The 22,000-nt window shown below is 52.9% G+C and overlaps 2 protein-coding genes across 2 annotated transcripts; one reads left to right on the plus strand and one right to left on the minus strand.

The window, feature by feature from the left end:
- The first annotated feature begins 1,907 nt into the window (after nt 1-1,907).
- Polr2j (RNA polymerase II subunit J) lies at nt 1,908-8,550 on the plus strand. The gene is made up of 4 exons (XM_021186921.1): nt 1,908-2,016; nt 5,395-5,484; nt 7,699-7,873; nt 8,349-8,550. The coding sequence occupies exons 1-4, from the start codon at nt 1,964-1,966 to the stop codon at nt 8,382-8,384; spliced, it is 354 nt and encodes a 117-aa protein (XP_021042580.1). The 5' UTR covers nt 1,908-1,963; the 3' UTR covers nt 8,385-8,550.
- Nucleotides 8,551-8,675: 125 nt separating this feature from the next.
- Nucleotides 8,676-21,943, minus strand: Lrwd1 (leucine rich repeats and WD repeat domain containing 1). Its single transcript, XM_021186665.1, has 15 exons — nt 21,747-21,943; nt 20,395-20,629; nt 19,967-20,083; nt 19,335-19,475; nt 19,004-19,108; nt 18,352-18,474; nt 18,161-18,275; nt 17,215-17,324; nt 16,743-16,950; nt 16,218-16,290; nt 15,882-16,022; nt 9,485-9,576; nt 9,222-9,377; nt 9,030-9,139; nt 8,676-8,934 (listed from the first exon to the last, which is right to left on the minus strand). Exons 1-15 carry the CDS (start codon nt 21,824-21,826, stop codon nt 8,794-8,796), a joined length of 1,947 nt encoding a protein of 648 aa, XP_021042324.1. The 5' UTR covers nt 21,827-21,943; the 3' UTR covers nt 8,676-8,793.
- Between the last annotated feature and the right edge of the window lie 57 nt (nt 21,944-22,000).

A 22,000-nucleotide genomic window follows, 5' to 3' on the forward strand; every position in this document is an offset into this window, starting at 1 on the left:
ATCTCTCCAACCCTGCTGTTCCTAGATTATTAAGTGGATGCAAGTTTTGGGCTGTGACAGGGGAAACTTGGGCTGTGGCAGCAGCAGTTTCTGCTTTGTCCTCCTCTTTCTGCTGCTTCTCTTCCTCCTCCTCCTCCTCCCAGTTGGAAACATAAGAACTGAGCGAGGTGTCTGCATTACCTTTGTACTTTTAGCCTTGAAGGTGGATGAGCTGGCTTAGGCATCACAAGTTTGCCACTCCAGGAGTAAGTAATATGCCCTTGTGCAGAGGCAAAGTGGAGTGTGACCCAGCATGTGATGGGCCCCAGAGCCTTCCAGGACCTGACATCATCGTCTTCACTTGATTCCTGCAACCTTTCCATCACCTAGTGATGGTTCAGCACTCAGATACCAATGGTCAGGATGGCTCATGCCTGTGGCTCCAACGCTTGGGAGACTGAGTCTGTATGAGTTACTGTTCTTGTTGTTGTGTCTGAAAACTGAACAGAAGTCCTGCTGCTTTGGGCTTACGCCTTTAATGCCAGCACTCTTGGAGGTAGAAGCAGGCAGTTTTCCGAGTTCGAGGCCAGCTTGATCTACAGAGCAAGTTTCAGGACAGCCAGGGTTGCACAGAGAAACACTTGTCTCTAAAAACAAACAAAGCCGGGCAGTGGTGGCGCACGCCTTTAATCCCAGCACTCGGGAGGCAGAGGCAGGAGGATTTCTGAGTTCGAGGCCAGCCTGGTCTACAAAGTGAGTTCCAGGACAGCCAGGGCTACACAGAGAAACCCTGTCTAGAAAAACTAAACCAAACCAAACAAAACCAAGACAACAACAAGCGTCTTAAGGAAGGGTACACAATGCCGATGTCATAGCAGCAGGATTCCCAGGCAGCCGAGCCCACTGCATCTGCAGCCAGGAAGCCGTAGTCTGACTCCTGAGCTTCTAGGATGATGCCGTACATGTCTGTCTTCCTCAGTCAAATCTGTCTAGAATCTCAAAGACATAACCAAACGTTCTTTATTATGATTATGATTATTATTCTCTATTGTGAGTGCACACATGTGCAAGTGCAATACCGTGAAGGGAGGTCGGGGGAAGTCTGTTCTCAACTACCACCACGTAGGTTCTGGGGACTGAATTTAGGTCATCAGATTTAGTCACACTCCCTCTTGCCCACTGGGCTGTCTGGCTGGGTCCTCCTAGAGGTTTGTTTCTGTGATGATTCTAAATTTCATCGGGTTGACAAGATGAGCCATCCGGGAGGCTGGAGAAATGGCTCAGCAGTTAAGGGCCTTACTGCTCCTGCAGGGGGCTGGAGGTCGGTTCCCAGCACCCACTGGGATGGGGGAGGGGGACGGGCTCACAACCACCTCTAACTCCAGCTCCAGGGGACCCCACCCTCTTCTGGTCTCCAAAGGCACCTGCATATACGTGCCCACACAGACAGGCAAATAAAAATCTTTAAAAATAGGAAAAATAAAAGATTGCTACAGAGACCGCTGAAAAATGGCGAGGTGCAAAGCTTCCATCGTGTTTTTAGTTACCTGTGTGCTCAAGAGAGGATGCACTGGCACCCCAAGCTCCTCCCCAACCTTTACACCCCTTCTTGCTGATCCTTATCATAAGGAGGCCAGTGTCGGCTCACCCGGGGGTCCTGCGGGAGCAGCCCGCTTAGACTCTTAGTCGCATTCAGTCGGTACGGGGGAGCCGACTACAGGGGGCTCAGCTCCCGGCGCTGGAGCATGCGCCAAAGCACTCACTGTGGACTCCGCAGACGAGGGTTCTAAACTGACGCATGCGCACAGCTCGCCCTCAGCCTCGCCTGCGCCGGCAGAAGGTCATCCGGGCCGCCAGGGGGCGCGAGGCAGGCGCTTACTCTGATTGGCCGCGGCGGAGGAACCCGGAAGTGGCCGCGCTTCGGGGCTCTGTGGGCGGAAGGAGGCTGCGGGTTGGTGTCGGGGAGCGGGAGCGCGGCGCCAGGATGAACGCCCCTCCGGCCTTCGAGTCGTTCTTGCTCTTCGAGGGCGAGAAGAAGTAAGTGGAGGGCGGCGGAGGCGGGGACGGCTGCACAGGAGCCTGCCGGCCGTCAGCTCCGCTGGAGCGCGGCGCTGCCTCTGCCTGGGGAAACCGAGGCAGGCTCGGCTTTGGGCTCAGAGTGCGTGACCGCCCAGCCTCAGGCAGCGGCGCGAGCGAAGCGTTGGCGCGTGCATGCAGTCCGCAGTGGGAAATCGGAGGCTCCGGGACATGGAGTGACTTGCCCCAGACCCTTGGCTCATGACGACAGCGGTGAGGGGACAGAGACACCGAGCTCCCTCACACGCCTCAGCAGCCTGAGGGTTTCCCCTAGATTTTCAGGGATCCCGACTTAGACCAAACCTAGGGTACGTGGCTCCACGCTAAAAAAAAAAAAAACGAATTTCAGGACTCTTTGGTTTAGTGAAGCAGGACTGGTGGGTTTTAATTAAAGATACTTTAATATGGGCTTAAGCAGGAGGGTTCGGAGGAAGAGAGCGCTAAGAAAATGAGACACACTCAAGTTGGGTCTGTGTGCATGCAGAGAGCAGGGGAAGTACTTTGCACTCGAGTGGTACAGGCTTAGAGATTAAGCATCTAATTGTCTTTTGCTTTTGGAGGTAGGATTTCTCTGTGTGTCCTCCTTGGCTGTCTTGGAAATAGCTTTGCAGACCAGACTGGCCTCAAACTCAGAGATCCACCTGCCTCTACCTGGGATTAACGGCCTGAGCCACGGCTCTGGCTTTATGTAATTGTCTTAATGGTAGCCGGATACATTCTTTTTTGGTTTTTCGAGACAGGGTTTCTCTGTGTAGCCCCGGCTGTCCTGGAACTCACTTTGTAGACCAGGCTGGCCTCGAACTCAGAAATCCGCCTGCCTCTGCCTCCCGAGTGCTGGGATTAAAGGCGTGCGCCACCATGCCCGGCTGGATACATTCTTTTTGATGACTCAAAGTTTGCTACGAACCCTTCTCTCTCGTGTAACCCTTCTCTCCTGTGTGTGCCCCTTCTTGGAAGTCAGCTTAGCCTCTATCTCAGGGAAAAAGGTATGGAGTTGTGCCAGGAATCGCTGGAGAACCCCAAAAGATCACTAAGGAGCCGTTTCCGATGTAATAGCATTAGGGTTTCTTTATCACAAGCTCGGGCTTGGGCTCTCCTCCAACACAACCCTGACACAGCAGGACAGAAAGGGAAGGCGGAGCAGCCTTGAACCCAGGACAAGGTTTTCTAGGGAGTGGGAGTGAGGGGTTCTGGAGCTTGGTAGGTATCTAACCGAATGTCTGTTGCAAGCTGACAGGTGGTGCTTTGAAAGAAGGCCATGAACAATCAGTCACAAACTATCTGAAAGTACATCTGAAACAATCAGACTAATCTTTGACTGTTGCTAGGGAGTAACTCTGGGGACAAGCCATGAGGTCCTTTCTGGTAGCTTGGGTTCTGCCGTAGGTCAAGTTCTCAGGCTTTTTTTTTTTTTTTTTTCTTTAAGTTGGAGGTGGTGGGTCCCAAGATGGAGTAGGTTTGGCCTCTGAAAGGTATACCCCAGTGGAAGATTGCTTACCTAGCATGCACGGGGCTGATTTCATCCCTGTATCAATCAGTCAGTCAATAAATAATGAAGTACTTCAAGGAGATTCTCTGAGTTTGCCTGTACAGTGTACACTGCAGACCTGTAGTGGACACTTCTCATTCCTAAGAGGCTTCTATGCAGGGTTTTGTGATTGACATTTGATAGCTACTTCAGCCTTCCTTGGGGGCATATTCTCTCTTTTTTTTTTTTTTTTTTTTTTTTTNAACTCACTCTGTAGACCAGGCTGGCCTCGAACTCAGAAATCCGCCTGCCTCTGCCTCCCGAGTGCTGGGATTAAAGGCGTGCGCCACCACGCCCGGCTGGGCATATTCTCAACTGAGCCCTGTTGTCCCATGAGCATGAGCATTTGGCCATCTGGAAGTAGTTCTGGTTGTCCCATGGGCGTTGGTACTGGCAGTGGGTGGGTAGCTGCAAGGGATGCTGATAACAACCCTTGGTGTAGTAGCCTCCCAGAAAAGGACAATCGGGTAGCTACAAGGGATGCTGATAACAACCCTTGGTGTAGTAGACAGCTTCCCAGAAAAGGATGATTGGGTCCAAAATATCCATGTTCCGGGCTGGCAACATGGCTGGGGCTCAGGCACCCGCAGGCAAGCCTGATGACTTGAGTTCAGTCCCTGGGACCACTATGGTACAAGGAGAGACCTGACAATTACAGGTTGTCCTCTTATCTCAGACTTGAAAAAAATTTGAAAAAAGAAGAAACAATCCTTAGCTGGGCGGTGGATTTTAATCCACCTTTAATCCCAGCACTTGGGAGGCAGAGGGGGGATCAAGGCCAGCCTGCTCTACAGATCAAGTACGGACAGTCAGAGCTTCACAGAGAAATTCAGTCTCAAAAAAAACCAAACAAAACCCAACAAAAACAAAGCCTGCTAAGTACATGCTCCCTAGTATGTAAATAGGAGGCCATCACAGGGTAGAGGCAGTTCCTTGTTTGCATTTATTAATTTATTGTCATGCCGAGGACTTGTGTGTAGATCCTCAGAAGTTGTATAAAAACTGTGCTGAGTTCTGCTTCCAGTGTCCCTCCAGGGGTATGGGAAGTGGAGACAGGCGTGGTGTGTCCAGTGGCAAATGAGACTCTACCTTAAGCAAAGAGAAAGGCCAGAGTGACAGCTGAGGTTTTTCCTATCCTCCTGCCTCAGCGCCCCCCAAGTTGCTGGGATTACTGGTCTGAACTCCAGGCAGGCCTACCTTATTTATTGCTTGGACGGTGGGAGTGGTGGAGATGAGACCCAGAGACTTATACGTGGGAGGTAAATGGTCGGCTGTTGAACCATGCCAGAGCTCTCAGGGTCCTTTACTGGTGAGCAGACTAGCTCAGTGGCTGAGGACTTTGCTTAGCACGCTCAAAACCCAAGGTGCAACGCCAGTAGCCACTGGGGATAGATAGTGGGGCCTGCAGACTGATAGACCTGGGTCTGCCTTGATTATGAGGGGCCTTAGGGGTTAAGTGTCTCCTGGACCCTCCCCCGTATCCCCTCTAAGACAGGGGTTTTCTGTGTGGCCCAGGCTGGCCTCAAAGATCTACCTTCTGCCTTCTAGATGCTGGGATCAAAGGTGTGTGCCACCACAACTAGTTCTTGTCCTCTAAGTAAGAATTTAGTCACAAGCTAGTTTAAGGGAACTGTTCATCAGTGGGGAAGGGCCATGTACCTTAGTTTCTGAAGTAGTGGGAACGGCCCAACTGCAGTTTCAATATTTGACCACAGATGGGGACATTGTGACCCTCAGGGCACATGGCTGGCTCCGGGCAAGTATCACATGGCTGGATGTGGCCTTGAGCTCTTGCCACTGTCTCTTTGCAGAATCACCATTAACAAGGACACTAAGGTTCCCAATGCCTGCTTGTTCACCATCAACAAAGAAGACCACACTCTGGGGAACATCATTAAATCGTAAGTCTTCCCCAAGGCCGGGGTCCTCTGTCAGTATCAATAGGGCTCTGTAGGCCCTGTGACAGGCCATTTTCTCCTCTGCTACAGTAATCAGTTCAGATTCTTTTTCTAACCTGTGTGACAGGTCTGTTCACAGAAGACTGTTTCTGTGTCAGGGCCTCGTGTAGTGTAGGCTGGCCTCAGACTCACTGCGTAAGAGGACCTGATTACGGACTCCTGATCCTCCTTGCCGCTGCTGCAATCCCAGCTCGTGTTGGCTGGCCTATTTACGTAATATAAGGCTGTGCAGAGAGCCCCAGCAATTGGCTCTTGGCCCTTTGGTTCACATCAAGTCAGTAAGTTCTAGCAAAGCAGGATTTCATTTTAATGGACATTAAGAGGCAGTGTACTGTAGCACACAGCTTTAATTCCAGCACTCGGGAGGCAGAGGCAGGCAGAGCTCCGAGTCCAGCCTCGTCTACATAGTGAGCTCCACCACAGCCAAGACCCTGTCTCAAAAATAAAAGGCCAGGAGAAACATCTGCATTTGATGGATTTGATGGGGATTTGTGATACCCGCAACTCTGCTTTTTTCTGAGGCAGGGTTTCTCTGTGTAGCCCTGGCTGTCCTTGAACTCACTCTAGACCAGGCTGGCCTCAAAGTCAGAGATCCGCCTACCTCTGCCCTGAGTGCTGGGAGTAATGGCATGCGCCACCACCGCCTGGCTAGCCCCCAAGTTTGTTTTTTTATTTAAAGATTTATTTATTATATGTAAGTATACTGTAGCTGTCTTCAGACACTCCAGAAGAGAGTGTTAGATGTTGTTATGGATGGTTGTGAGCTACCATGTGGTTGCTGGGATTTGGACTCAGGACCTCTGGTAGAGCAGTCAGTGCTCTTACCTACTGAGCCATCTCTCCAGCCCAGCCCCCAAGTTTTTAAAGCTTATTTTGTGTTTTTTTTTTCCTTGAGTGTGACTGCCCTCTAAGGTTTTGAATTCCCTGGAACAGGAATTACAGATGGCTCCCATGGGCCATGGATGCTGGAGACTGAACTCGGGTCCTCTGCAAGAGCAGTACATTTTAAAAAAGGGAAAAAAATCTTTTTAATGAATGTTTGCCTCCATATGACCTTTCATGTGTGCCTGTTACCCATGAAGGTCAGAAGGCACTAGTTCCTCCAGAGTCAGAGGGTCAGATGGTTGCTGGCTGCCATGTGGGTGCTAGGAACCTTTTAACTAAGCCATTTCTCTAGTTCAACCTGCAGCTTAAAAAGCTGTAGTCTCTATTATGTGTCTGACCAGCCAGAAGAGGGTGTTGGGTGCCGCCAGTTACAGGCAGTTGTTGTGAGCTACTGTCTACAAGAGCAATAGGTGCTCCATGACTGTGCCATTTCTCCAGGCCAGTCTGCAACTCATGTATGGGTGCTTTTTCCGCATGTATGGCTGAGTACCACGTGTCCTAAGATGCCTTAAAAGAGTGCTGGATCCCCTGGGGCTGGGGTTAGATTCCAGCCACTGTGTGGGTCTCAGAAGTGTAACCAGGCTACACCCAACCGCTCTTAACTGCTGAGCCATCTCCAGCCCCTAATTCTACAACTGTTCAGATATGTTTGGCAGGGCCAGTTGTACCTGTGTATGTTTTAGCTTAGGAGAGGCCTGCAGCCACTGTCAGGGGTCTTAATTTCTGTGGTGAAAGATGCCATCACAAAACGGTTCCCAGCCAGGGTCCTTCACCCTTATAGATATTGTCTTAGGTCCCTCTAACTTGATTTTTCCCCACTCTAGTGCTGGGAGGGAACCTCAGGCCTCATGAATGTTAGGCAAGTACTCCACCAGTGAGCTACATCCCCAGCTGTTTTTTTCCTTTAAAGGTTTATTTTTATGTATATATGTACACTGTAGCTGTCTTCAGACACACCAGAAGAGGGCATCGGATGTCATTACAGATGGTTATGAGCCACCTTGTGGTTGCTGGGAACTGAACTCAGGACCTTTGGAAGAGCAGTCAGTGCTCTTAACTGCTGAGCCATCTCTCCACCCCACCCCCAAGCTGTTTTTTTTTTTTTTTTTTTTTTTTTTTAGCTGCCTAGGCTGGTCTTGAACTTACAGTCTCTGAGGAGCCAAGATGAAGGCCTGCACCACACGTACTTATTCACAACTGCGGGTGGGCGCTACTTTGGTTAGCAAGCCTGCCAGGTTTGAGTTCCCTCACTGTGAACTCTGCGTTTCTCAGCCAGCTGTTGAAGGACCCACAGGTGCTGTTTGCTGGCTACAAAGTCCCTCACCCCTTGGAACACAAGATCATCATTCGTGTGCAGACCACCCCAGACTACAGCCCCCAGGAGGCTTTCACCAATGCCATCACAGACCTCATCAGTGAGCTCTCCCTTCTGGAGGAGCGATTCCGGGTGAGGAGCGGCGGGGGTGGGGCTGCCGGGATTTATGTTCGATTTATGTTGTGATTTAGTGGTAGGGCTCCCCAGTGAGGGGCTGGGGTGCAGCTTGGTGCAGTGTTTACCTAGCACAGAACCAGCTTTGCCACTGGCTACTCTTGTCCCTAAGGCCCCAGAGACTCCAAGCTCTTGTCTAGGAGCCTAGCGGGTCTTCCCAGAGTAGGACAGTTTTTGGTGTGGGGCCTCCGTGTAAGGTAAGCCTCTTTTGAGGTTTCACCCCACTGGGCGGGCATGTCCAGTTGGCTCCATCCCCAGCCCTCAGCAAGCAGCTGCCACAGGGCAGGCAGGGGGAGCCTGCTGAGGTACCTGGAGCCTCTGAAGACTGGTCTGCCCTTGCTGTTTTTCTCTGGAGTGTTGCATTTGCAAGGACTGCACATGATCTGATATGCTGGGGTCATTCCAGTGTAGTCACTGCCTTTGTCCCCCTCAGGTGGCCATCAAGGACAAGCAAGAAGGAATTGAGTAGCAGCTGAAAGAAGCATTGCTTAGTGGCTGTGGGTGGCACGTACTTCTCAGGGCCCTTCTCAAGTCCATCACAATGGCGACAGCCACTCTCAGCTCTCTAGCTGGGCACGGGGCTCTGCCCCATTCTGTACATAGACTGTTGTTTTCCTAATAAAAGCAGAGCAGAAGACGGGATTGTGCATTGTGTGGACTGTCACTCAGACCGGAACCACAGGCTGCTGGGCGTGCCTGAGGTGACCAAGGTAGAACCCCCCCGTGGAGCCCGTGTGACTACACTCACTTCCCACTGGCCTCCACTCCACAATAGAGAATTTAATAAAAAAATACTCACTGGTACAAAGCCCTCTCCCACTAACCCAAGCTACCAAGCCATGTCCTGATACACTGCCTTGTGCAGGCAGGCAAGCAGGCTAGCATCTCTTCCAGATGGACACGATGTTGGAGTCCGTCAGAGCAGTGAGGTAGGTGAAGGCTGCATTGGCCACGACTGTGTTTACCATGGTCTTGGTCACTGGTTGGCCCAATGCTGTGGGCTGAGGCCACTTCAGGATCTGAGGAGGGAAGAAGAAGGCGCTAGGTTCCCGCCTACCCAACAGCAGCCCTAAGGGCTACCAGGATCTGCAGGGTGCCAAGGTCCCAACAGTACCTGTGTTGGGGGCTGCAGAGTTGTTGCCTGTGGAGGCTGCTTCAGGAGGTGCTCAACATCATAGATCCACACACTGCCTTCCTCGTCCCCACACAGCACGAGGTTTTTGCCTGCCAGGACAAGTGGGAGCCTAAGATGGGGTGGGAGAGGGGCAGGGGCAGAAAGGGAGTGTAACGGAGTGGGCAGGCTCACCGGGACAGGTGCTGAGTGAGAAGTAGGCCAGGTTGGTGGGTGACCACTGCAGCCGGGCCAGGATGACTACGGGCAACACAGACTGTCTGCCCCGGCCTGCCCATGTCTGCCTCCAGCTCCACAGGTAGATGGTGCCCTGCCCACTCCCTTTGGAGGCTGCAGGGAGAGGAGAGAGTCCAGGCTGACTGTGTGCCCAAGCCAGCTGTCAATACACCCTCCCTGTTCCCCAGCCCACCCAGGGTGTCCCAGCTGGGCTCACTCACCCACCACATCTTCATTCACAAATGCCAGCCCATCGACTCTTTGTCCTGACACCTTGGGGTCCTCAGAGAAGACGAAGTCCACCTCACACACCCTGTAGAAGATTCTAGCCTTACCCCGAGCATGGTCCTGCTCGGGGCTTGGGTTTTGGCCCAGAGAGCTTTAGCTCTGTCTTAAAGGGAAGTCACAGGGATGGAAGGGATCAAAGGGTCACCAAGGGCTGGACATCCAGGGTTGTAGGCTCTCAGTGCCTCTCTCCCCAGACCAAGGACAGACAACAACTGTGTGAAGGGAGGGGCTCACTGGGTTGGTTACTGACATCAACCCAAGTGTTCCCTGCTGTGGATTCACTCTAATCCCTCAAGGCACAAAAGTGCCCCCCTTCCCTAACAGCTGTTTTCTAACTGCCCCTCCAGGCACTGTACAGGAAACAAAAAATCCTACCAATCTCTGACCACCCTGCAAACACCCATCCCCAACCCTCTGTAAACCTGCGGTCTACCCAGTTCTCTAAGCAGCGGCTGCCACTCCTGGGTTTTCCCTCCCAGCTGATCTCTTGTGTGAGGTCTGTTGTGGGGTGTGACTCTGGTATTCCTTGGCTCCTGAATGCCACGATACCTCTTGGAGTAGAGCTCTCTCACTTTGACTGGGGAAACCATCCTGAACTGGAGCACAGCTGTCACATCCGCACTGTGGGAAATTTCCCGGCCACTGGAGCACAACTTCAGAAGCCTTTCCCTTCAGAGCTGCACCACCACCTTTGGTGCCGTGACTCAATGCGCTCTCCTGGTGCCGGTGCTCCCCTTTGTGGTCTGAGCCGCACTGGGACCCTTGGCTCCAGTCCATCAGCAGGTCTCACCTTCCGGCTCACTGATAGCTCAGCATCCCTCCCAGACACCTGTGGCCACTGAAAACGTTTCCCTGCATCTGAGGAAGTGACCACTGAGTGTCCAGCAACCATTCTGTGGTACTCTTGGAAGTGGAGGCTGCCCAAGCGACAGCCACGCTGGCCCTCTTCACCTGACCCCTCCTACAATACACCAATCTGGATCCCAAGACCCCAGATGGAAAACAACTTATAAGCTGCAACTTCTCTCAGTGTCTCCATGATATTAGGGTCAAACTTAAATGTCTACAGAAAGGACCCCTGACTCCACAGTCTTCTTGGTGGCCTTCAAGGTGTGCCACCGGAGAGATAGGGAGAGAGAATCTCTTCTAAGCAACACCTGTCAGTAACTGTGCCCAACGCGCTGAGGCCACATAGAGGAACTCAGCAGAGAATCAAAGGGAAATTGGCTGGAGACGCTGAGGAGATGGGTGTAAACCAGCCGAAGCTGAACTCAGGAGAGAATGGAGGAGACTCACCCTAAACTTCATGACGCATGAAGCTGCGGAGAGGAAACTAACCATGGGGAAGCCAGAGTAATTTAATGAGTTACAAGCTAGTCAGGAATGAGCCAAAGCTCGCAGCCTAGGCATTTATTAAATAGTGTCAGAATTGTCCTTCCAGGAGCAGGGATGGAGAAAAGGAACAGAGATGAAAAGTCTGAAAACAAGACTATGTGACGATGGCTCAGAGCTCTCAGCCAGCCAAAGCAAAGCCCAGGCTCCCTAACTCCCAGATCCCGAAAACCCCCATGCCCCTGCCTCAAACGTGGTCAGGAAAGCCTCTGGGCCCAGGCCTGTCTGAGCCCTCAGAAACTACCTGGACAATGTCCAAGGTGCCATCAGGAAGGGCACTAGGGTTTTTATTGCCCCCATGTCCCTCATGGCGGAGGGACAACAAGTCCAGACTGCCCTTCAGCTGACCTCCTTGGTACTGGCTATGGCTATGGCTGACTGAGGGGCCCTGAGCTCCCCTGACCTGACTGACCACCACCATCTCTGACAGGGGGCCTTAGGTGGTCATCATAGAAAGCGATCAATCTCCTTCCTTCTGGACACCAGGGTTCTGACCAAGTTCTGGAGACCCACCTCTCCTTTTCATTCCTCTGTTGTTGGAGTAGGGGGACAGCCTTACCAGGCCCACCAAACCCCACTACAGACTTAGCTGTATACTTACGCCTGTCCCCTTTACCTATTCTTCCTAGTGGTACCAACCTGTCCCATCCCCTTTCTGGGAAGGTATCTCCTTGCCAAAATGAGAGCCTCCATTTCTTTTGCTTCCCCCATCTGCTTGACCTCAGATTTGCCAGCCATTTCCCTCCTACTACTCCCCAAACCCCACACTGACACTCCTTTTCCCTTACCTGCCTCTCAGGGAGATCTCTAAGCATGGGGCACCCAAAACTCCTCTACAGCCAAACATCGCCCCTTCTTATTCAATTACAAAACCCACCAAATATATATAACCCCGGCTCAATACCCATTTTCTCTCCAAAGCTGCAGGGGACATAGGCCTCTTATCTCAGACCTATCCCGAAACAACTTTTCTGCGTCCCTCTTCTTCCCTTTAGTGCCCCATATTCACACTCACAAACCCAATGGAAGTTATGGCTTAGTTCAGGATCTCTGACTGATCAATTCAGCAGTGCCTCCCCTCCACCTCGAAGTGCCTAATCTCTACAGTCTCCTCTCCACCATCTCTCAGGGACCTCCCACTTCTCTGTCCTAGACCTCAGGGATGCCTTGTTTTCTATTCCTCTGTTTGCTGCAATCACAAAATGTCTTTGTCTTTACTTGGACTGACCCAGGCACTCATCATTTCTACCCAACTCTGTCATCTTATCCCAGGGTTGCTAGAACAGCCTGTAACTATTCGGCCAGGCTCTGGACTCTGACCTATTATCTGTCCCTTCCTGAATCTAAGCTTTTACAATATGTAGATGATCTTTTCCTTTGTAGGTCCATCCCTGCAAATTAGCCAGGCAGACACCTTAACCTTATTCAACTTTCTGCTCAGCCAGAGATAGAGGGTCTCACCCTCCAAGGTCCAGCTGTTCACTCCTCAAGTTACTTAAATTCTATCCTTAGGGACAGCTGGCTACTTACACTCTCGGATCCTTTCTCTCTTCTCCACTACCCCCTACATAAGGCAGCGTGAACCACCAAGCCACTTCATAAGCTTCACCAGGTCCTCCTCCAGGACCCAGCCTTACATCTTTCTGTACTTAACTTGCACTTTTCTCTCTGTTACTGAAAAGGAGGGATATGCCCTCAGGGTCCTGTGTCACCAACGTGGACTTTCCTCTCCCATCATGGCATATTTACCAAAAGACCAATTAGACCACACTATCCAAGGATGGGCACCTTGTCTGCAAGCTCTGGCTGCAGCTGAACTTCTTATATTCGAATCGAAGAAGTTAACCTTCGGGTCACCTATCACTGCCTTCTTTCCTCACCACCTATCCACCTCCTGACATGCAAGGCTCTCCAAACACTACCGCCTCCTGAGTTCTCTCTCTTCAGCTAGCATTGGTAGAAGACACAACACTGACCTTTCAGCCATGCCCACCTCTTACACTATCAAATCTCCCCCACCCCCACCCCACCACCGACCAGTCTTGGAATACTCCCCATCTCATTCCTGCATTGAGACCCTCAAAAAATGGTTGCTTTATCCTATACACATAGCACATGAGGGAATGCTACGGGGAAGAAGTACAGAAAGCAAGATACAATACTGTTTTGGACACCGCAGTGGCTGGAGCACAGGCCTTCCTGCATGAAGCACAGACCAACAGCTGAGTGAATGCTCTTCCTCACACCTTTCAACTAGCAAAGCCTTTCTACAGACTCAGGGATGCTTTTCAGTCTCCTCACACGGAGCTAGCTGCAAACAGCTAAAGCAGGGGCCATAACCAACCCAGACCAGACTATGGCCTGCTAGAGGCCTCCTATCTTCCCACAGCCACAGGGACTGTGTACTGTGGAGCTCGCCAAGAGAACAATTCCAATATCTCCAAGGGAAATAACAGTCGCAGCTCTCAGGGGCCTGGGTCCTTGTGAACGCCAGAGGACACTCATTCTACAGCCCACATCTTCACCGTCACCCACAGATACTTACTCAACACATGCATCCTAACCTTTCACTCTCACAGCCAGGCTTTGTCTCACAATCGATCTACAGCCTACCCGCAAGGATCTGCCCTTTCTAAAGGGATCTACAGTCTACCCCCGAGGGTCTGCCCTTTCTAAAAACCGTAACTGCTTCGTGTAAAATCTGCCAAACTTGTAATTCCACCTATGAGCTTCAGAGTTCTCCTTTCCCCACACATCGCTGCTTGGGTCAGCAACCCAACCTCACCCACATGCCCACGGTTAGACGTTTCAGATACCTTTTGGTCCTAGAAGACATTCTCAGGATGGGGGGAGGCTTCCTCACTAATAAAAGATCACAGTGCCCCGTATCACAGTTCCAACCACCCTTCAATCAGATATGGCCCTAAATTTACCTCTCAAACTTAGCTAAAGCCTTTAACTTCCTGTGGTGTTTCCATATCCCCCACCACCCCTCGTCTTCAGGCAAGGGCAAACGAACCAATCACACTCAACAACATTCTTATTCAAACTTTCCCAAAAACCTCATACAGATGGGTGGTACCGGTCCAAGAACCCCTGCCAATCTGCCAGGGGTTTGCAGCGTCATGGCATAACTGAGCGGTCCAAGTCATCCCCTTTCTTGCACTCCTGGGCATAATTGCTGGCATCACCACTGGAGTGGAGGGGTGACTACCTCCCAGCTATTTACCATAGATTTTCCTCTCAGTTCATCCAGGATCCCCAGCTGGTGGCTCAGACCATCCTTATCCTCCAGGAGACTCAGTGGCTATCATAATGTTACAAAGTCAGTGAGGATTAGGTTTACTAACAGCAGAGAGGTGGCCTTTGTCTCTTCCTCAGGGAGGAATCTTGTCTCTATGTCCACGAGTCAAGTACCACAACTCGAGATGAATATCCAAAAACACAAGGAACAGCTCGATGCCTCTGGCCAATGGTTCACAGACAGCCCAGTGTGGAACTGGATACTACCCTCCTTAACCCTTCTTTCCCATCCTTGTCACACCCAGCCTCATAAACTTCTTGCCTAGATTTCTTCAACAACAAAAGATTTCTAATCAGACTTTTCAGGTTGGAGAGATGGCTCAGTGGTTAGGAGCACTGACTGCTCTTCCAGAGATCCCAAGTTCAATTCCCAGCAACCACATGGTGGCTCACAGCCATCTGTAATGGGATCCGATGCCCTCTTCTGGTGTGTCTGAAGACAGCTATAGTGCACTCACATACATAAAAATAAACTCTAGAAAGTAAAAAACAAAAACAAAAACAAAAAACAAAACTGACTTTTCATCAGTTGCTACTACAGGAATACTGGCCTCAAGCTACTGAGCCAGAGACCTGCAACACAGGACTAACCCTGATGTGAAATCAAACTTTTCCCAAGGCCTTTGATGCCCCTAGTCAGTAGGATTAGTCTAATGAAGTCCTGATCCCACCCTGACTGTTTATTTCAGGCCTTTCCCTGCTGTATACTTTTTTCCCTTTTGTATACTTTGTAAACTTTGAAAACCTTCAAGTCAGGAAAGAAGCTAGACCCCCTACCTGAGGAGATCCAGAGACCAGGCCCTGCCCCCAGGTTTCCCCAGCCCTAAAGGTCCTTTCAATGATTAGGCTACATAATCCCTCCAATTCCAGGCCACCCTGGAAAGCTGGTCCCACCCACCCCTCCCCTTCCCCCATAAAACCCCATAAAGGCCCTGTGTTCTGCCCAGCTCTCTGCAGCCTCAGGCTGGAGCAGAGCCCCCCCCCCCCCCGTTTTCCCCGCCCATTAAATCCCTTGTGTGAGGTTTGTTGTGTGCTGTGATTTTGTGATGCCCTCCCCTGCAGAGCAGTAACACTTTCCCTTGAGGTTTTGCTGGGGACACCGCCAGTGCAGAGCACAACTGTTAGTGACATACACTTTTGCTGCAGACACATCTCCAGCAGGAGCACAGCTCGTCCACTTGCACTGAGGAGCAGAACTTCTGCAGGGGAAGCCTTTCCCTTCCCAGCTGCAACATGAACAACTGGCAAGGTGCTGTGCCAGCTTGGTGCCCTGAATCTGACCTCAGAACTCACGTAAAGGTGGAAAGAGAACCAACTCCAGGAAGCCCTCTAACCTCCACATGTAACTCCCCCCCCCCCCAACACACACACACTCAGGTCAAACAACAAAACCAAAACCACACGGACAGACGAGACACTAAATGTCATCAGCAAAGCTTCTTCTCTGGGTACATCCTCTCTCCACTGTTCTCACTGAGCCCTGGGGTATATGTCACTTGCCCCTCCCTCGAAGCCATGGCAGGAGAGTCACACACTGAAGGACAGGACTAGGGCTCCAGTGATTAGCTGCAGGGTGGTGACGAGAACGCCCATCACAGCCAGCCCATGGAGCTGGGTCCACCCCAGCACCCTCACCTTTGCTTCTGGGGCTGGTCCAGCCGCACGTCCCAGCAGCAGCAGCCACCCTCACAGCCAGCCAGCAGGAAGTCATCTGGGCAGGTGGCAACAGGACAGAGGCGCAAGGGGACAGAACCGCAGTTGAGTGTGAGGAGCTGGCTGTCAATGTGTAAGCAAAACCGTGAGTCATGGGCCATGAATCTCCCCCCAGCCGCCCTCCCGTTCCCCAGCATCCCCCCCCCCCAGGTATCATCTGACTGTTCCATGTCCCATACCTCCTCCCCCCCCCCCCCCCCCCCAGCATCCCAACACCCCATGGCAGCCCTCCCCACTCCGCCCAGTCCACAGCTTCACCTAGCCTGGAACTTGTAATCCTGGCTGGGCATCCCAATGTCCCAGAGGATGATCCGTTTGTCGTAGGAGGCAGCTGGGGTACAAGAGAGAAGCAGCTCTGAGAAAATGTCATCTCCTTCTGCAGACTGTGACTGTGGGTCACTCAACCAGCTTATCAGCGGCAGAAAGGGCAGACTGTAGCTGGGAGAACTCCTAGGCCCACAACCCCCACAGTCCTGCCTGAACCTAGTGTGCACAGCCATATAGCACATCTGTCTCCTCTGTTGAGCTCACCATACCCAAGGGGCAGGGTTAAATCCCCTGGTCCCAGGCAGAGACACAGAGGAGCCCAAGTTGCTAGGAAACTTCAAGGCCACATAGCACGCTAGAAATAAAGCTGGAATGGAGATCCTGATTGGCCAAGCTACCTCACTTCTGGGTAATGCTACCTGGGCCCAGCATGCTGAGCACCGCCACCTCAGAAGAGTTCCCAAGGCCACCAGGGCAGAAAAGGCTGCTGGGAAAGCCCAGAGGTGAGGGTCTTACTGAAGAGGTGAGTCTCATGGGTGGGGCTGAAGCAGAGGGTGGCAATGGCCTTCTTATGGGCGCGGATGACGCTGCAGCAGAAGCCTGCGCGCACATGCAGCAGCCGGACCATGCCACGGAGGCCCGCAGCTGCCAGCATGTTCCAGCGCTTCTTGTGGCCTGCCTGGGTGACCACTGTGAGGGCTGTCCAGGCCACTGAGAAGAACTCCTGAGGATGGAAGGAAGGAAACAGCCATGAGCAGGGAACAGGAGGTGGCCTGCCTGGAGGGCTGGTCAGGGGCAGGGAGGCACGAAACACGGAGAAGCTCCCAGGAGGGCCTCGGACACTGAGCGCTAAGGAGCACCTGCCTGGAAGCTCCCCCACCCCCACCCCATGAGGAGCTGAGGGACCTGAGACTCTGGGTTCCATCCCCACCAAGATAAAGTCACAAGAAACAGCCTCAGGGCTCCTGTCCCTGACCCCGGCACTCACCTCGCCTGGTGCCTTGTACTTGTGGAGTACGAGGCCTGTCTGGCAGTCTATCACGCAAACAGCCTCTCCGCCACATGTGGCCACCGTCTCGGATGTGGCCCTCGAGTGTCCTGTTTTATGGGATCAGCCACATAAATATCTTCTTTTTTTTTTTTTGGTTTTTCAAGACAGGGTTTCTCTGTATAGCCCTGGCTGTCCTGGAACTCACTCTGTAGACCAGGCTGGCCTCGAACTCGGAAATCCGCCTGCCTCCGCCTCCCGAGTGCTGGGATTAAAGGCATGCGCCACCATGCCTGACTTATAAATATCTTCTTTATAAAGCTCCTCCCTACTGTCCTCCTTCCTGGCCTTCTCGCCTCTCAATTATTTTTATTTTTATTTTACTGTTTTGTGTGTGTGTGTGTGTATGTGTGTGTGTGTGTAGCACAGGGAATGGAATTCAGGGCCTCACACATGACAGGTGAGGCTCCTATCACTATACTACATACACAGCCTCCTTTCTACCTTTAAAAAAACCAAAACAGTAATTCTGGACCTGTGTCATGTCGGGTATGCGCGTGTGAGCGCAGATACCCACAGGGGCTGAAGAGGGCATCAGATCCCCTGGAGCTGGTGTGGCTGGCAGCTGTGAACGCCCATGGGGGACACTGGCAGCTGTGAANGCCCATGGGGGACACTGGCAGCTGTGAACGCCCATGGGGGACACTGGCAGCTGTGAACGCCCATGGGGACACTGGCAGCTGTGAACGCCAGTGGGGACACTGGCAGCCAAACTCCAGTCCTCTATAGAGCAGCAAGCACTCTTAACCAGGGAGCCATCTCTCCAGCCCTTTCTATCTTGAGATCAACCTCATGGCATCTCCCGGGTATCTTTCCACCTCTCGCCTCCTGCTGAGCACCACCCTGTGACCCCAACCTCCCCCCTGCCCCCTGGCCCAGCACGCACCCTCCTCTCGGGCTGGCTCAAAGGCACAGGCCCACAGCTGGGTCTCCAGGTCCTTCGGGCTGTTGTTTCTGCTATGACACTGCAGGAAGTGCAGGGGTTCCAGGCGCAGGGCGGCCTGTGGGGGCACAGGGTCACGGTTGCCCCCTGGCCCACCCCCCTGGCCCACTCCCCCTGCCTCGTGGGGAGCTTACCTGCCCTCCGTCAGCGCCCAGAGGACCGCCCTCGGCCTGAGCTGGTGGGAGAGCACGCGCTCGCTTGCTGGGAGGGAGGGGGACCGGGTCATCACCTGTCTGTTCTGAAGCCACCTTTCTGGCCTGTGGAAGGAAGGGGACTTTAACCATGTGACCATGCCCCAAGGTCCCTCCCCTAACTACATATACACCCTCTCAGAGCAAGAAACTGGGCCACAGGGGGACCTTGCTCTGTGTTAGGGCTGGGCACTTAAAATGTTCTCCAAGAGCCTAAAGGTTAAAAGGTCGGGTTAGCAGACTATGGGGCTACTCTGGGGTACAGTGGAGGTGAAGAGACTCAGGCACCCCTTGAAGGGGCCACTGGGATGTTGGTTCCCCTTTCTCTCTTTGGTTCTTGGCAGCCACAAGATTCACAGCCCATCCCCATATGAGACGCAGTATGCACAACCTTAGAACTATGGAACTATGGACTGAAACCGTAAGCCCAAACCAAACTTTCTTCCTTGTAAATCGATTACCTCAGGTATATTGTCACGGCAAAGGAAGGCTGACTGTTCTACTCGGGCATCACCTCAGTTCATACAGAGGGCCTTCTGTGTTCTAGTGCAGAAAGGCCCAGGGCCCTCCCAGCCACATGGATGGAACCGCTCACCCTGAACTTGGAGGCGCCTGCAGCCTGGGGACGTTCCACGGGAACCTTAGCGTCTTGCACCCGGGCCCCACCTGAGGCCACCAGTTCCTCGGCGATCATCCGCACCTGGGTGAGGCCAGGCCATCAGCAGGCGGAGCACAGTCTCAGGTGCCCCTCCCCCTCCCCAAATACCTGCTCACAGGGAGCTTGTGCCTCTCTGTAGGAAATGACCCAACCAACCTCCCCACAGTGCCCCAGTCCTTCATGACCAGGGACTTCCCCAGGACAGCTGAGAGTCAGGAAAACCAAACCCCTGTCACAATGCCCCCCAACCCCAGCCTCCACGACATACCCGCCATTGTGTGAACTCGATGAGCGACTCAGGGCCGTAACACACATCCCTGACGGCAGACCTCATGAAATCAGCCTGCACCTTGTCACTTTCCTCTCCGGGGCTCACAGTGGCTATGAACTTCTGCCAGTGAGCTGTGACCTGTGATAAGAAAGACCAGAACAGGCCCCGCCCAGCCTGGGTCTCCCCGCTATTCACAGCACCTCCACCCTGACTCCTCCCGACTGACCATACAGTATACTGACTATACCACCTTCTAGAAACTACTCAATATCTACTATCTAGACTTGAAACCAGTCTGGTTCAACTGGGCATGGTGGTGATCCCAACACGTGGGGGGCTGAGGCAGAGGAGTCCTAGGCCATCTGGGCTATATAAGCGAGAAAGACCCTGTGTCAAAAACCAGCTCACTGTGCGTCTAGTTTTACTGGTGTCCTGCTGCGCTCACTGTATACCTTGGCAACAGGGTCTCCAAACACAGGAAGAAAAGAACAAAAAACTAGACTCACCACCTCAGACCTGAGGCTGTCTGGGCAAGAATCTCTATTACACAGCTCCAAAACTCCACTTCTGTCCCCCGCACTACCCAACTGCTATGACCGAGGACCCCACCCCCACGCCTTCATCCTTACCCTGTCTGTCAGCTCCCGATCTAGGTTCTCCACCTGTGAGCAGGTGGAGGCGGTGTCCTTACCATTCACCTTACGAAGCTTGGGCAGGAGAAAGGAGACCTTGAGGTTGTCACTGACCTACGGAGAGATAACAGAAAGCCAGGAGTAAGGACGCATGCCTGGAATCTCAACGTTCGGGGGGAGTGCGGTAGGGACCTTTCAAGTTAGATGTTGGTCTGGGTTACAGAGCAAGACTCTCTGCCTCAAACAAGCCAAACAACAAAAACCCAAACGGGCTGGGTATGTAGCTCAGGGGGCAGACTGCCTGCTTAGCAAGCACAAAGCCCAGAGTTTGATCCCCGGTACCGCATAACCGGGCTTTGTGGGACATGGACAGAACTCAGGAGGTCAGAGGCAGGAGGAGCCCACAGAGTCCTGGTCCCTCTCACCGTCAGGAAGGGGTTGCCTTCCAGATTGAGCTCCTCAAGTTCCGGGAACTGGTGCAAGGCAGTGACATCCCCTAGCTGGTTGTTGGTACAGCGAAGGATGCGCAGATGGGACAGGCCCAGGTTAGCGGGCAGCGTCTCCAGCAAGTTGTTAGAGAGGTCAAGTTCCCTCAGCTTCTTCAGGCGGCCCAGGAGATTGGGATCCAAGTGTTCGGAGAGCAGCTGCAGCCCCGACAGACTGGGGTGAGGGCAGAGATCAAGAGAGCTGAGGGGGCGGGCCAGACCCTCCCACTAACCACCCCATCTGTCCCAGAGGGATTTCCACCAAGAAAGTTCTTGTGCAAGCATGGGCTTATTAACTTATTTAGTTTGTTTTAGACTTGGCTAGCCTGAACAATGTAGACGAGGCTGGCCTCAAAACTCAAGAGATCCCATCCTCCACATCTCATTGTGTAGTCCAGGAAAGCCTTGAACTTACTCTCCTGCCCCTACCCACGTGCTGGGATGACAGGCACTTGCCACCCCTTGGGAGCTGTTCAGGTGTTGATAGGGATGGAACCCTAGGGGTAGGCAGGCTCTGTGCCTGTCCAGTAAGCAATGTACCAACTGAGCTGTGCCAACAGTTCTAGCCTCCTCACTTTCTAAATTACATTTCTATGTATTACAGAGTGTCTGTGTATCGGTGTGTGGTGTGTGGAGATGAATGGGCACAACCCAAAGTGTGAGTAAGGAGGTCAGGGTCTTAGAGAGCCGCTTCTCTCCATTGTCTGGGTCCAAGGGACTGAAGTCAGGCTAGGTGACAGGCACCTGTATCTGCAGGATCATTTCTGTGGCCCGTCTTCCCTCCCTTAAAGAATAATACTTTGGCCGGGCGGTGGTGTCGCACGCCTTTAATGCCAGCACTCGGGAGGCAGAGGCAGGCGGATTTCTGAGTTCGAGGCCAGCCTGGTCTACAGAGTGAGTTCCAGGACAGCCAGGGCTACACAGAGAAACCCTGTCTCAACAAGCCAAAAAACAAACAAACAAAACATAATGACTTTAAAACCTAAGACTTCCGAGTTCCTTCTTGTTTTCACTAGTTCCTGCTAGCCCGTTCCGTGCTACACAGGGATCCCTCAACATCCCACAATAGCTCAACAGAGCTTTCCACTCTGCTGACGCCGGGCTGTGCCTGCCCATCTCCACATCTCCGTTAGGCGCGAGATTCGACTGGGACTCGAATCCCGGATAACAGAACAACCCGTTGGGCAGGAGGAGGAGAGGGAGAGGTCTGAGCCTCGCATTCCGCCCACCAAACCACCCTGGCGGGGAAAGAACCCCACGCCCCGATCCGCTTCAACCCCGCCTGCTCTTACTTCAAACTCTGAATCTTCCCCAGCCTATCCGTCTTGGGTCGCCCACGTTGCAGGAGCAGCTGCGGCGTGAGAGGAGCCATGGGTGGCCGAGGGCTCGAGCGAACCCACGCCTCCACGGAGTCCGATCGCTAAGGCCCGCTGCAGGGGAGCCCAGGAGGTGGCGCACAACAACCCCTTGGCTGGGCGACCGGAAGGAAGCAGAACGCCAGCCTTACGCCCCACCTCCTGCTCCCGCGATGACTACAACTCCCAGC

The sequence above is a fragment of the Mus pahari genome, chromosome 23 (assembly GCF_900095145.1).
Source record: "Mus pahari chromosome 23, PAHARI_EIJ_v1.1, whole genome shotgun sequence".
NCBI lineage: Eukaryota > Metazoa > Chordata > Mammalia > Rodentia > Muridae > Mus > Mus pahari.

Excerpts from the sequence above, each read along its gene's own strand:
- Lrwd1 (XM_021186665.1), bottom strand. The coding sequence starts at position 21,826 with ATGGCTCCTCTCACGCCGCAGCTGCTCCTGCAACGTGGGCGACCCAAG. Across the intron at positions 19,476-19,966 it reads ATCGGGAGCTGACAGACAGG|GTCACAGCTCACTGGCAGAA; the intron begins GTAAGGATGAAG and ends TTCTTATCACAG. Across the intron at positions 17,325-18,160 it reads TGAGCCAGCCCGAGAGGAGG|GACACTCGAGGGCCACATCC; the intron begins GTGCGTGCTGGG and ends CCCATAAAACAG.
- Polr2j (XM_021186921.1), top strand. The coding sequence starts at position 1,964 with ATGAACGCCCCTCCGGCCTTCGAGTCGTTCTTGCTCTTCGAGGGCGAG. Across the intron at positions 2,017-5,394 it reads CTCTTCGAGGGCGAGAAGAA|AATCACCATTAACAAGGACA; the intron begins GTAAGTGGAGGG and ends GTCTCTTTGCAG. Across the intron at positions 7,874-8,348 it reads TTCTGGAGGAGCGATTCCGG|GTGGCCATCAAGGACAAGCA; the intron begins GTGAGGAGCGGC and ends TGTCCCCCTCAG.